At 47.4% G+C, this 12,636-nt stretch overlaps 2 protein-coding genes across 6 annotated transcripts; both read left to right on the top strand.

Moving 5' to 3' along the window:
- The first annotated feature begins 54 nt into the window (after nucleotides 1-54).
- Nucleotides 55-8,086, top strand: FUT11 (fucosyltransferase 11). 5 transcript variants are annotated; one of them, XM_054522485.2, is made up of 3 exons: nucleotides 55-869; nucleotides 990-1,611; nucleotides 6,592-8,086. In XM_054522485.2, exons 1-3 carry the CDS (start codon nucleotides 62-64, stop codon nucleotides 6,686-6,688), a joined length of 1,527 nt encoding a protein of 508 aa, XP_054378460.2. In that variant the 5' UTR covers nucleotides 55-61; the 3' UTR covers nucleotides 6,689-8,086. The 5 variants fall into 5 exon arrangements, with proteins under 5 accessions (XP_054378460.2, XP_054378461.2, XP_054378459.2 ...); XM_054522486.2 differs by having other exon boundaries at nucleotides 986-1,611; nucleotides 6,592-6,906; XM_054522484.2 differs by lacking the exon at nucleotides 6,592-8,086 and adding an exon at nucleotides 3,296-5,110.
- A 1,766-nt stretch (nucleotides 8,087-9,852) lies between these two features.
- CHCHD1 (coiled-coil-helix-coiled-coil-helix domain containing 1) lies at nucleotides 9,853-11,188 on the top strand. The gene is made up of 3 exons (XM_002820814.5): nucleotides 9,853-10,021; nucleotides 10,145-10,263; nucleotides 10,889-11,188. The coding sequence occupies exons 1-3, from the start codon at nucleotides 9,898-9,900 to the stop codon at nucleotides 11,000-11,002; spliced, it is 357 nt and encodes a 118-aa protein (XP_002820860.1). The 5' UTR covers nucleotides 9,853-9,897; the 3' UTR covers nucleotides 11,003-11,188.
- The last annotated feature ends 1,448 nt before the right edge of the window (nucleotides 11,189-12,636 follow it).

Below are 12,636 nucleotides of genomic sequence, written 5' to 3'. Positions count from 1 at the left end.
TCTTTACTCCCGAAAGCTCACTTTACTTTTAGTCCTGGCCGTCGGCTGAGCGGAGCTGCGCATGCGCCGCGTGCCCCCGTGGCGTAGAGCCTCGTCCCGTCACGACTATCCGCTGGGCGGGGTCCGTGCTGGCCGAGGGTGCGCCGGCTGCCGGAGTGGATATGGCGGCCTGCCCCACTGGGGCGGTGCTGGTCCTTCTGGGGGTGCTCAGTGTCTGTGCAGCCAGCGGATATGGGCCCGTGGCGGAGACGGAGGCTGGCGGGGAGGCGGAGTGGGCGGAACCGTGGGATGGCGCGGTTTTCCGGCCGCCCTCGGCGCTGGGCGCAGTGGGTGTGACGCGCAGCTCCGGGACGCCGCGGCCAGGGAGGGAGGAGGTGGGGGACTTGCCGGTGCTGCTGTGGTGGAGCCCAGGGCTATTCCCCCACTTCCCGGGAGACTCGGAGCGTATCGAGTGTGCGCGCGGCGCGTGTGTGGCGTCCCGGAACCGCCGAGCGCTGAGGGACTCGCGGACGCGCGCGCTGCTCTTCTACGGCACAGACTTCCGCGCGTCGGACACGCCGCTTCCGCGCCTGGCGCACCAGAGCTGGGCGCTCCTCCACGAGGAGTCACCCCTCAACAACTTCTTGCTGAGCCACGGCCCGGGCATCCGCCTCTTCAATCTTACCTCCACCTTCAGTCGCCACTCAGATTACCCGCTGTCGCTGCAGTGGCTGCCTGGGACCGCCTATCTGCGCCGCCCGGTGCCTCCGCTCCGGGAACGCGCGGAGTGGCGCCGCCGCGGCTACGCGCCGCTGCTGTATCTGCAGTCACACTGCGACGTGCCCGCGGACCGGGACCGCTACGTGCGCGAGCTCATGCGCCACATCCCGGTGAGTGAGGGCGGGCCAGAGGGGAGGGAAAGGAGAGGGCGGGCTGAGGCCAGGACTCCAGGTGTCCAGGCCTCCAGGGCCGCACCCTCATGACAGCCTTACTCTACCCGGTCTAGGTAGATTCCTACGGGAAATGCCTGCAGAATCGGGAGCTGCCCACCGCGCGGCTACAGGACACAGCCACGGCCACCACCGAGGATCCAGAGCTCTTGGCTTTCTTGTCCCGCTATAAGTTCCACTTGGCCCTGGAAAATGCCGTCTGTAACGACTACATGACGGAAAAACTGTGGCGTCCCATGCACCTGGGCGCTGTGCCCGTGTACCGCGGCTCTCCCTCTGTGAGGGACTGGATGCCGAACAATCACTCCGTCATCCTGATTGATGATTTTGAGTCTCCTCAGAAGCTGGCAGAGTTTATTGACTTTCTGGACAAGAATGATGAGGAGTATATGAAATACCTGGCATACAAGCAACCTGGGGGCATCACCAACCAATTCCTTCTGGATAGTCTGAAGCATCGGGAGTGGGGAGTGAATGATCCTTTGCTGCCTAACTACCTCAACGGCTTCGAGTGTTTCGTCTGTGACTACGAACTGGCTCGGCTGGATGCCGAGAAAGCCCACGCGGCCTCTCCCGGGGACAGCCCCATCCTTGAGCCCCACATTGCCCAGCCCTCACACATGGACTGCCCAGTGCCCACACCTGGCTTTGGCAATGTGGAAGAGATTCCTGAGAATGACAGGTAAGAGTGCTGGGGTCCCCTGCAGCCATCAAATCATTTACTTACTTGCTTACTGTGGGCAATTAAGTAGCACTAGGTGCTGAGTAGGTGCAGGAGGAAATTATCACATGGCCTCACTGTCTTTAAGGTGTCAAGTCTAGTTGGGGGGATAAGACAAGCTGAAAAAGCTGAATAGATGTAAAATATAATTCGAGGCAACATATGAAAATCAGCTTATGTGAACAATGTTTCCAGTAGTGGTTCAAAAAGATTGAACCAGAGCACAGGGCCTGTGCGGACAGGGGAGAGAGAAAATGGGGCAAATAAATAGGCACAAGGCTATAAATATCATTAATACCAGGCTCAGGAGTTTGCACTGCACTAAAAATCAACTCAGCTATTTGAGCACCTTTTATAGAGTGGAAATGGGGGTGGGCAGTAGAGAAGAGCATTTTGAGGGCGGCTTTTCTGCAATAGTCAGGGGTTATACCTGTTAACCAGCCATTTTTTTTAAGCGGCTGTACTGAGGATGAGCCCCATGTAGTTGGTGCATGTGGGGACACACTGCCTGTATAACTAGAAAAACTAGGCATGGCCGGGCACGGCGGCTCACACCTGTAATCCCAGCACTTTGGGAGGTCAAGGTGGGAGGAACACTTGAGGCCAGGGGTTCCAGACCAGCCGGGACAATATAATAAGACCCTCTCTGTACAATTTAAAAACTAAAAGCCTGGGATGGTGGCACATGCCTGTAGTCCTGGCTACTTGGGAGGCTGTGGCGGGTGGATTGCTTGAACCTAGGAGTTCAATGCTGTAGTGAGCTAGGATCGTGCGACTGCATTCCAGCCTGGGTTGGAGTAAGACCCTGTCACACACACACACAAATAACAATGCAATGTGCATCAGAAGGGAAGCGAATAGGCTACTGTCGTAGGTGGCAAAAGGTGGTGGTATTGGGAAAAAAGGCCAGCATGAGGTGTGGGGTGGGAAAATGTTGAAACCACTTGTAGCAAGCCACACCCGTTGGGGGAGAGGTGATAAGATTATTAAGCTGAAGTAAGGCTGCTAGAATGGCCTATAGAAACCGACTTGGACAGTGGATGGCAGCAGAAGGCCATTTATTAATACATGCTGCTGGCAGTTTTGTCCAGGTGGTTGGAATCCTTCACCGAGTAATTTGTATCTAATTACAAATTGTTTGTCTCTGAACATAATATGATTTACTAGAGGAAAAGTATGAAAAAATATGAAACATTAAGAAAATATTCAGGTTATGTCTTTTCTAGATACTGGATGCTACTTCATTTTGATGCACCTTCATTTTGATTATTGGTATAAAGGTGAAACTTAAAAGATAATCATCTAAAGACCCCTGCCCCCTTGCTTTCCTTATGGAGACTGCCACTTCCAGTCTGGCCTCTGCTTTGCCTGCCTCTGAACCCCCTCCACATTTTGGAGCCAGAAGCAGGCAAGTCAGGAATCGTAATTGATTGGGTTGTCTGTGTGATGTCTTTGTGTTTGTGGCTTACTGCCTGTCGCTTGGGCTAATATTGGATTTACTTCACGTTGTCTTCCCTTTGCAGCAGTCTTGTCCAAGTTAGAGACCACTGTATCTGCTTAAGATTTCTTTGGCCCCACTCAGAAAAAGGCAGGACTTATAACTATGCTGCAGTTTCATAATCCAACCCCCATTTTGGTATTTCAGTTGGAAAGAGATGTGGCTGCAAGATTATTGGCAAGGTCTGGACCAGGGGGAAGCTCTCACTGCCATGATCCACAACAATGAAACAGAGCAGAGGAAATTTTGGGATTACCTACATGAAATCTTCATGAAAAGGCAGCATCTCTAAGTGCCCTTGCAAGAGTCTTTACCTTGGCGGAGCTAAGGAGATCTTATTCTACCATGGGACATAAGGAGCATCCACTGCACAAACCCTTAACGAACACTGTCTTTTCATGGATTCAAGGAATTCCAGTTTTATCTATTAAGATTTTATCTTAATGATGAGTAGCCAAGGTCTAACATAGGGCCTCTCCTCAAGGAGAGATGGAGGCATACAATTCTTCGTTCAGTGGGAAACAGAACCCTAAAACATCCATTTGATTCAAGGTGCTGGTCCAACAGAGTTTTTAAATTACTCACTTCTTTATTTCATCCTTTCAACTGTACTTGATTACCAGTGAAGTAAGATGGGTCAGGTTACGATTTACAACTTTTGTTCTATTCCCCAAACTCCTCATTATTCAGTACGTTTCCCAATAATTGCTTTTTCTCATCTCTTGCTTTATAAATTGTTATGTTGGTGGAGAAGCAAAACATTTGGTGAGTTGTATTCTGCTTTTCCGGAGTTGGATTTTTTATATTATATACTTTGCTTTCATGTCAAACTTCTATTTTAATTATTATTATTATTTTTTGTATTTTTTGTAGAGATGAGGTTTTGCCACGTTGCCCAGGTTGGTCTCCAACTCTTGGATCAAGCAATCCATCCACCTTGACCTCCCAGAGTGCTGGGTTTACAGGCATCAGCCACCTCACCCAGCCCTAATTTTTTTTTTTGGCTTTTTCTGGCCAGGCGTAGTGGCTTATGCCTGTAATCCCAACACTTTGGGAGGCCGAGGAGGGGCGACTGCTTGAAGCCAGGAGTTTGAGACCATCCTAGCAAGACCTTGTCTCTAAAAAAAATAAAAGAATTAGCAGGGCATGGTGGTGCACACCTGTAGCCCTAGATACTTGGGAGGTTGAGGCAGGAGGATCGCTTGAGTCCAGGAATTTAAGGCTGCAGTGAGCTATGATCATGATCACTGCACTCCAGCCTGGGTGACAGAGCGAGACACCGTCTCAAATTATATATATATTTTGAGATGGAGTCTCGCTCTGTCACCAGGCTGGAGTGCAATGGCATGATCTCGGCTCACTGCAACCTTCACCTCCCTGGTTCAAGCGATTCTCCTGCCTCAGCCTCCTGAGTAGCTGGGACTGCAGGCATGCACCACCACGCCCAGCTAATTTTTTGTATTTTTAGTAGAGACGGGGTTTTGCCATGTTGGCAAGGATAGTCTCGATCTCTTTACTTTGTGATCCGCCTGCCTTGGCCTCCCAAAGTGCTGGGATTACAGGTGTGAGCCACTGCACCTGGCCTCAAATACATTTTTTAAATGGCCTTGTCTTTACTGGTTTTAGGCCCTTTTCCACAATTTCTGATGGAAATACAGAAACCTTGCCATCATTCTTACTGCTGGTTTGCATCTTATTTATGGTGTATCTGGGATTCCTTCTCATGAACAGAAAGATTCAGTGGCTGTTATATGCCTTGTCAATTTAATGTATTGCCCTGTCCTCTTTTTGATCAAAGATGGAGAGTAAGACTGGGAATCATGACAGAAAAAGTCATATTTTTCGTTAAATGATTTTGAAATGTTAAAATAGGCCAATATGAGTCAAAGTGCAAATTTTTCGGTGAGAAGGTTGACAAAAAAAAAAAAATCCAGGAAAAAAAGTGCAAATTTTTATAGGTCCTAATTCTTCTGTTTGCCTAATGAAGTGTTCCCTCTATTTTATTGTTTTTATATGCTACAAAGTCCCATCTTCTGCAGTTATGGAAACAGTGTAGCAGTATGTTTTAGTAATTATTTCATAATCTGTAGCACTTTTCACTTCAAGTGCAATGAATAGTCCAGCTTCATTCACTGTATTACTAATAGGCTTCCCTATGACTTTTTTTTTTTTTTTTTGAGATGGAATTTCGCTCTTGTTGCCCAGGCTGGAGTGCAATGGCGAGATCTCAGCTTACTAGAATCTCTGCCTCCCCAGTTCAAGTGATTCTCCTGCCTCAGCCTCCCGAGTAGTGGGGATTACAGGCGCCTGTCACCACGTCTAGCTAATTTTTGTATTTTTAGTAGAGATGGGGTTTCACCATGTTGGCCAGTCTGGTCTCGAACTCCTGAGCTCAGGTGATTCACTTGCCTTGGCCTCCCAAAGTCCTGGGATTACAGGTGTGAGCCACCGTGCCCAGGTGCCCCCACCTTTTTTTTTTTTTTTTGAGGCAGAGTCTCACTCCATCACCAAGGCTAGAGTGCAGTGGCGTGATTTTGGCTCACTGCAGCCTCTGCCTCCCAGGTTCAAGCAATTCTCCTCGTGCCTCAGCCTCCAGAGTGGTGGGATTACAGGCACACACCACCACGCCTGGCTAATTTTTTTGTATTTGTTTTAGTAGAAACAGGGTTTTGCCATGCTGGCCAGGCTGGTCTCAGACTCCTGAGCTCAAGTGACCCACTGGCCTCGGCCTCCCAAAGTGCTGGGATTACAGGAGTGACCCATCGTGCCCAGCCTGAGGCTACTTTTTGATGGAGCCCACTCAAGGGGATGAGGAGGTTTAAGCCACAAGTGGCTGGCTAAATAAAAGCTTAGTCAGAGCCGGGCGCGGTGGCTCACACCTGTAATCCCAGCTACTTGGGAGGCTGAGGCAGGAGAATTGCTTGAACCTGGGAGGCAGAGGTTGCAGTAAGCCGAGATCGCGCCATCGCACTCCAGCCTGGGCGACGAACGAAACTCCATCCCCTCCGCCCAAAAAAAAAGAAGCTTAGTCAGATTTGGGGATGCAGCCAAACCCTTCTATTGCTGTGATTTGAACATACAGTCTAATGAGCAGGGAGACCATTAGCTCTTTCTGGGGCAGTGGGACAGGAAAGAATACCTTGGACCTTAGAGCTACTCTAGTTGTAATGTATTAATGAGTTATCACTAGAGAAGTTCCACAGTTTATCAATATATTATCTATACCTATATCTACATATCTATCTATATAGATAGATATATGTTAGATGCTTCAACAACTAGGGTCTACACTTAATATACTGACATCTAAGGATGTGGCCAAGAAAAGCTGTAATTAGGCTGAATTTTATTGCCAAAGTTGTTCTTTTTTCATTTAGTCCTTTAATAAAAGATGATCTTCATAAATTACAGAAAGTTTGCTTACCCTGTTTGACCTTTTGCAGAAAAGAACAAGAGGGAAGACAGACCTTCAGGCTGGGTGCAGTGGCTCATGCCTGTGATCCCAGCACTTTGGGAGGCCAAGGTAGGAGGATCGCTTGAGCCCAGGGATTCAAGACCAGCTTGGGTAACATGGCAAAACCCTATCTCTACAAAAAACAGAAAAAATTAGCTGGGCATGGTGTGTGTGCCTGTAGATCCAGCTACTTGGGAGGCTGAAGTGGGAGGAGCGCCACTGCACTCCAGCGTGGGTGACAGAGTGACACCCTGTCTCAAAAACAGAAACTAAAAAAAAAAAAAACCTTCAAAAATATATCTAAGCCAGATGTGATGGCATGGGTCTGCAGTTCCAGCTACTCAGAAGGCTAAGGCAGGAAGATCGCTTGAGCCCAAGAGTTTGAGGCTGTAGTACGCTGTGAGTACGCCTATGAGTACCAACTGGGCAACACAGTGAGACCCCTGTCTTTAAAAAAAAAAAAAAAAATCTGTTGGGCTGGGTGAGGTGGCTTATGCCTGTAATCCCAGCACTCTGGGAGGCCAAGGCGGGTGGATCACCTGAAGTCGGGAGTTCGAGACCAGCCTGACCAACATGGAGAAACCTCATCTCTACTAAACATACAAAATTAGCTGGGCGTGGTGGCATATGACTATAATCCCAGCTACTCAGGAGGCTGAGGCAGAAGAATTGCTTGAACCCAGGAGGCAGAGGTGGTGGTGAACCGAGATCACGCCATTGCACTCCAGCCTGGACAACAAGAGCAAAACTCCATCTCAAAAAAAAAAAAAAAATCTGTTAAAATTTGATATAGTAGACACTGACAAAAGAGGTCAAATGCAGGACTGATTTCTAAGCTTGCAATCTATCTAAATGCAGATGCTAATTTAGAGTGCATAATACATATTACACAAGTACAGACCTAGATTAGGGCTTAAATTTCATTATGTGCAATAAAAAGGTTAAGTGATGGTTAAACAAGGTGTAGATTATCGTTACCTCTCCTAATGACATGAGCTCACACTGGCATTCCTTTGGTACTTTTACATATAAAGTGGGCAGTTGTTTCTGAATGACTGTTGCTGGAGCCTCAGGCCTGCTTTGTGCTTGGTGCTGTCCAGACTTTCTCCTTTATTCCTATCACCATATACATACTCACAAAAGAGCAGTGTAAACCAGGTGTTACATTTCCACAAGGTAAAGTAGAACCCACAAGGGAAAGTAGAACCAGGAATAGTCACATGATACTTACTGAAAGCTTCACTTTCCCTATAGAGAAAGCAAGCAACATGAATCTTCTGATTTGGGGCCCAGCCTGCTCTGTATACAGCAGCAGGCTCACTCACTGTAGGTTGGCGTTATTGGTGATAGAAATGTCTGATAGGAGTCTTTTAATTATACTCTGGAGTGTGGAGGTGGAGTGCAAGGCTGCTTCCTTTATTACTGCAAGTGTTATTTTCTATTATCTCAGGTTTCGTTTTGTGTAATAAACTGCTTCTTGTTAATGTCTTCTGCTTCATTATTTTTTTGGGGGTGGGTGTAATAAAGTTGGAGATTTGTAAAAAAGTTTCAGGTCGGGTGTGGTGGCTCATGCCTGTAATCCCCGCACTTTGGGAGGCCAAGGAGGGAAGCTCACGTGAGCCCAGGAGTTCAAGAGTAGCCTGGGCAACATACTGAGACCCCATCTCTACAAAAAATAAACCAAGCCAGTCGGGTTTGGTGGTGTGAGCCTGTGGTCGCAGCTACTCCAGCAGCTGAGGCAGGAGGATCACTGGAGTGAGGCCAAGGCTGCAGTGAGCTAATCATTCCACTGCACTCCAACCTGGGTGACAGAACAAGACCCCAAATCCAAAAATAAATAAATAAAACATTTGCTCATTTAACAAGTATTTATTGGTACTATTCTAGGCACTGGGGATTCAGCAATGAACAAGATAGACAACGTTCCTTTCATGCTTACGTTTTTAAATGGGTGTTAGGGATAGGTAAGGCCATAAACAATAAATAAGACAATTCAGACTGTGATAGGTGCTATGGAGAAAACAGGTTGATGGTGGTGGGGTGTGAGAGGTCAGGGAAGCCCTCTGTGACATGAACTGAGACTTAAGGGAAGAAAAATAACCAGCCATACAGAAATCAGTGGGAAGATTCAAACATCTGTGATAAGTGATTTTTTAACACACTAAATTTACAAATCCAAATAAATGTTCCTCCCCCAAAGCAGTCATGAAGTACAGGCTTGTTTCTGCTTCCATTACCAAAAACATTTCTTGGAGCTTATTTGGAAATGCTTTGAGAATACGCTGCACATCTTTGGAATGAGTTTTGTAAATAGCCAGAAGTCACTTGAGAAACAAGTCTGGCTGGGCGCAGAGGCTCACTCATGTAAAGCACTTTGGGAGGGCGAGGCAGGAAGATCGCTTGAGCCCAGGAGTTCGAGACCAGCCCGGGCAACATGACAAAACCCCGTCTCTACAAAAAATAATTAGCTGGGCGTGGTGTCTTGCACCTGTGTTCTCAGCTACTCAGGAGGCAGAGGCGGGAGGATCGTTTGAGTTCAGGAGTTTAAAGCTGCAGTGAGCTATGAACGTGCCACTTACACTCCAGTCTGGGCAACCAAGAGAGACCCTGTCTCAAAAAAAATTTTGATTAAGCATCACAACTGAAGGTCCAAGTCTATAAGACTGGCGAGAGGACTAAAAAAGACGATGAATGCCAAGTGTTTAGGCTTCATCCTACCAACTGAAATTGTTATAAATGAGCAAACGGTATCTAACTAGTAGCAGTAGTAGCAGTTGTTGTTATAAAATGAAACAAGTCTAATTTTTCTTTGCGGCTTTGTAGTGGTCCTATAGGTAGTGAAAAACGACAGTTCTTGCAGGTTTATTAAAGTAAAACACGAATCTTTCCCAACCCAACATCTTAAAGTCTCAAATTTTGATTCGCCACCCCCCCCCCCCACCCCGCCCTATGCTAATCGCCCCTAGACCAAGCCGGCTACCACCAGAGCAGTGTCCACTTACCAGGGCCCTTTCCTGCATGTCCCCGGCCCCGTACTGCCCCCAGACTTCGGGGCCCGGAGCCCATCAAGGAGAAGCCTCAGTTGGCGTACGAATCCAGAGTCTCCCCCTAATCTGCTGACAAGTACGACCCCGCCGCTGTTCGAACCCAGCGTCGCCGCAGCCCCGGCCAAGAAAGAGGTGGCTGCCAGCAAGCCAACAAGCCTTCCCCGAGCTCCGCGCCGATTGGTCCAGCCCGTAGGGGTTACGCGAGGTCACGCACGGAACCGCAAAGCCTGCCGGGAGCTTAGTGCGCTATGGCGACACCCAGCCTGCGGGGTCGCCTGGCGCGGTTTGGGAACCCGCGGAAGCCTGTGCTGAAGCCCAATAAACCTCTCATTCTAGCTAACCGCGTCGGGGAGCGGCGCCGGGAGAAGGGCGGTGAGCAGTCGGAGTCAGGACGGCCCCGGAGCGGAAGCCGGAGCATGAGCAGGGGCGGGTGGGTAGGAGGGCGGGAAGGTGGGTCTTCTTGTGACTGAAGGTTCCCCGGATCTGCCCCTCCAGAGGCGACTTGCATCACGGAGATGTCGGTGATGATGGCTTGCTGGAAGCAGAATGAATTCCGCGACGATGCGTGCAGAAAAGAGATCCAGGGCTTCCTCGATTGTGCCGCGAGGGCTCAGGTGACCGATGGCTCCTGGGGTGCTTTCTCAGGAAAAGAATGGGGGAGATAGAAGTAATGATTCTCCCTGCCTTTTGCTAGGAAAGGCCCTTTCATTCATTTGGGAGGCATATTATTTACGCCAAAGTGGGAAAAGTTACAGTTTTGAAGGCTGTGTGATCTTGACGGATTTATTCATTGCTCTGAACTTTAGAGTTACTATACGTAAAATGAGGCTAATACCACCTTAAAGAATGTTGTGAGTGTCAGATGAAGTAATGAATGGGAAAACCATTTTGAAAAATGTAAATTGCTGCTCAAGTAGACATTATTGTCTGAAATAGAACTAAAGAGACTAAAACTAAATAATGACAATTGTTTGGTTTACAGCCTAGGCTTAATTGCTAGCTGAGATAGTAGCTTCTGAACATAGTCTCATTTGTAGGTCCCAACGCCCTTTTGTTGAAAAGAGGCTGACATAGATCTCTCCAGGCTGGTTAACATCTTCATGTGCTTTAGGGCATTGTGAGAACTATGGGCCTACGTCAGGACAAACTTGATTGATTGATTGATTTTTTTGGGTTAGATCTTAAAAGTCTGGACTAGACAAACTGTAGAGCTGTCATTCTTGTATTCTGTGTTTTCAGGAAGCCCGAAAGATGAGATCAATACAGGAAACCCTGGGAGAGTCTGGGAGTTTACTTCCAAATAAATTGAATAAGTTGTTACGGAGGTTTCCTAACAAACCGCACCTCAGCTGAAAATGGACAAGTATTTTCAATGACTGAAATATAGCTTCTGACAACTATGCAGAGGCATTTTAGAGACATTGGCATTGCCATGCCCTCTTTGGAGGGTAGAAGAGGCAAAACACTTTTTTCACTCTTTGAAATCATAGTATGGGTAGAAGTTGTGATTTATCTTGAAATAAAATCCTCTGAAGAGAACTTGGCCTTTTATTGTGAATTAGGTACTCTCTTCATTCTTGAGCCGTTTCCTCCCCTAGACCCTGGAAATTCTTTCCTTCCTGATTTGCCCTAGGAGCCGGATAAATACCGTTGTCTTGTCTTTCCCTGCATTTGAAGTCTTTTACACCATTTAGTGCCCTTGCTTTTGGATGCAATAAGGAAGTTGAAGTTGCCATCGTCTGTAAATACTTAGTGATTGCCTGTTTTGTGCGTAGTCCCTGCAAGGTGCTCTCTGAATAATCAAGTTAACAAACTGGTGACCTAGAGGTTCTGCAGATGTGTTTTATTTGACCCATGCAGTTAAAAAAAGTTTTAAAATTAGCTGGTCACGTTCAAAAATAGGAAAAAAAGTCATTACAATTTCACATTTTAGCGTTATTTATTTGTTTAAGATGGAGTCTCGCTCTGTTGCCCAGGCTGGAGTGCAATGGCACTATCTCAGCTCACTGCAACCTCTGCCTCCAAGGTTCAAGTGATTCTCCTGCCTCAGCTTTCCGAGTAGCTGGGATTACAGGCACCCACCATCATGACGGGCTAATTTTTCTATTTTCAGTAGAGACGGGGTTTCACCATGTTGGCCAGACTGGTCTCGAACTCCTGACCTCAAGTGGACCACCCGCCTTGGCCTCCCAAAGTGCTGGGATTACAGGCATGAGCCACTGTGCCCAGCCACTTATTTTTTTTTAATAAAAAAAATTAAAAGCTCTGGCAGCCCTATTTTCTTATTTCCACCTGGCAGTAATTAGGTAGAGCTGGTTATCATTTGTCTGCATTCTCCAGTGACCTCACCACTGGACTCTACAAAATGGTGAAACAGAATTAACAAATGTCTACTTTGTTTATTACCTGTTTACTTCTCTCAAGTTATCTGCCTAGTTGCTGAAGGCATTCGCTTTTCTGATTCCCCTGATATTAGGAAAAATTGCATAGCATTTTATGTATACTCTGCCCTTTCAGGCATAATTCAGTTAGCTTTTTTTTTTTTGAGACGGAGTCTCGCTGTCGCCCATGCTAGAGTGCAGTGGCGCGATCTTGGCTCACTGCAAGCTTCCCAGGTTCACGCCATTCTCCTGCCTCAGCCTCCCAAGTAGCTGGGACTACAGGCGCCCACCATCACGCCCGGCTAATTCTTTGTATTTTTAGTAGAGACGGGGTTTCACCGTGTTAGCCAGGATGGTCTCCATCTCCTGACCTTGTGATCTGCCCACCTCAGCCTCCCAAAGTGCTGGGATTACAGGTATGAGCCACCGCGGCTGGCCTTAGGAGTTCTTAACCTAGGTCAATAGACTCCAGTTAAGACGTCTGTGAACTTGGGAGAAAATTTATATTTCTAACTCCGACTGAAATTTAGCATTTCAGTCAGGGTTATGGAAAACAAACCACAGTAACATTATCAAAACCTATATGAAATCATGGTATTTTCATAT

The sequence above is a fragment of the Pongo abelii genome, chromosome 8 (assembly GCF_028885655.2).
Source record: "Pongo abelii isolate AG06213 chromosome 8, NHGRI_mPonAbe1-v2.0_pri, whole genome shotgun sequence".
Taxonomy (NCBI): Eukaryota; Metazoa; Chordata; class Mammalia; order Primates; family Hominidae; genus Pongo; species Pongo abelii.
Note: the sequence above shows the minus strand (reverse complement) of the source record. Positions and strands in the feature narration are given on the sequence as shown.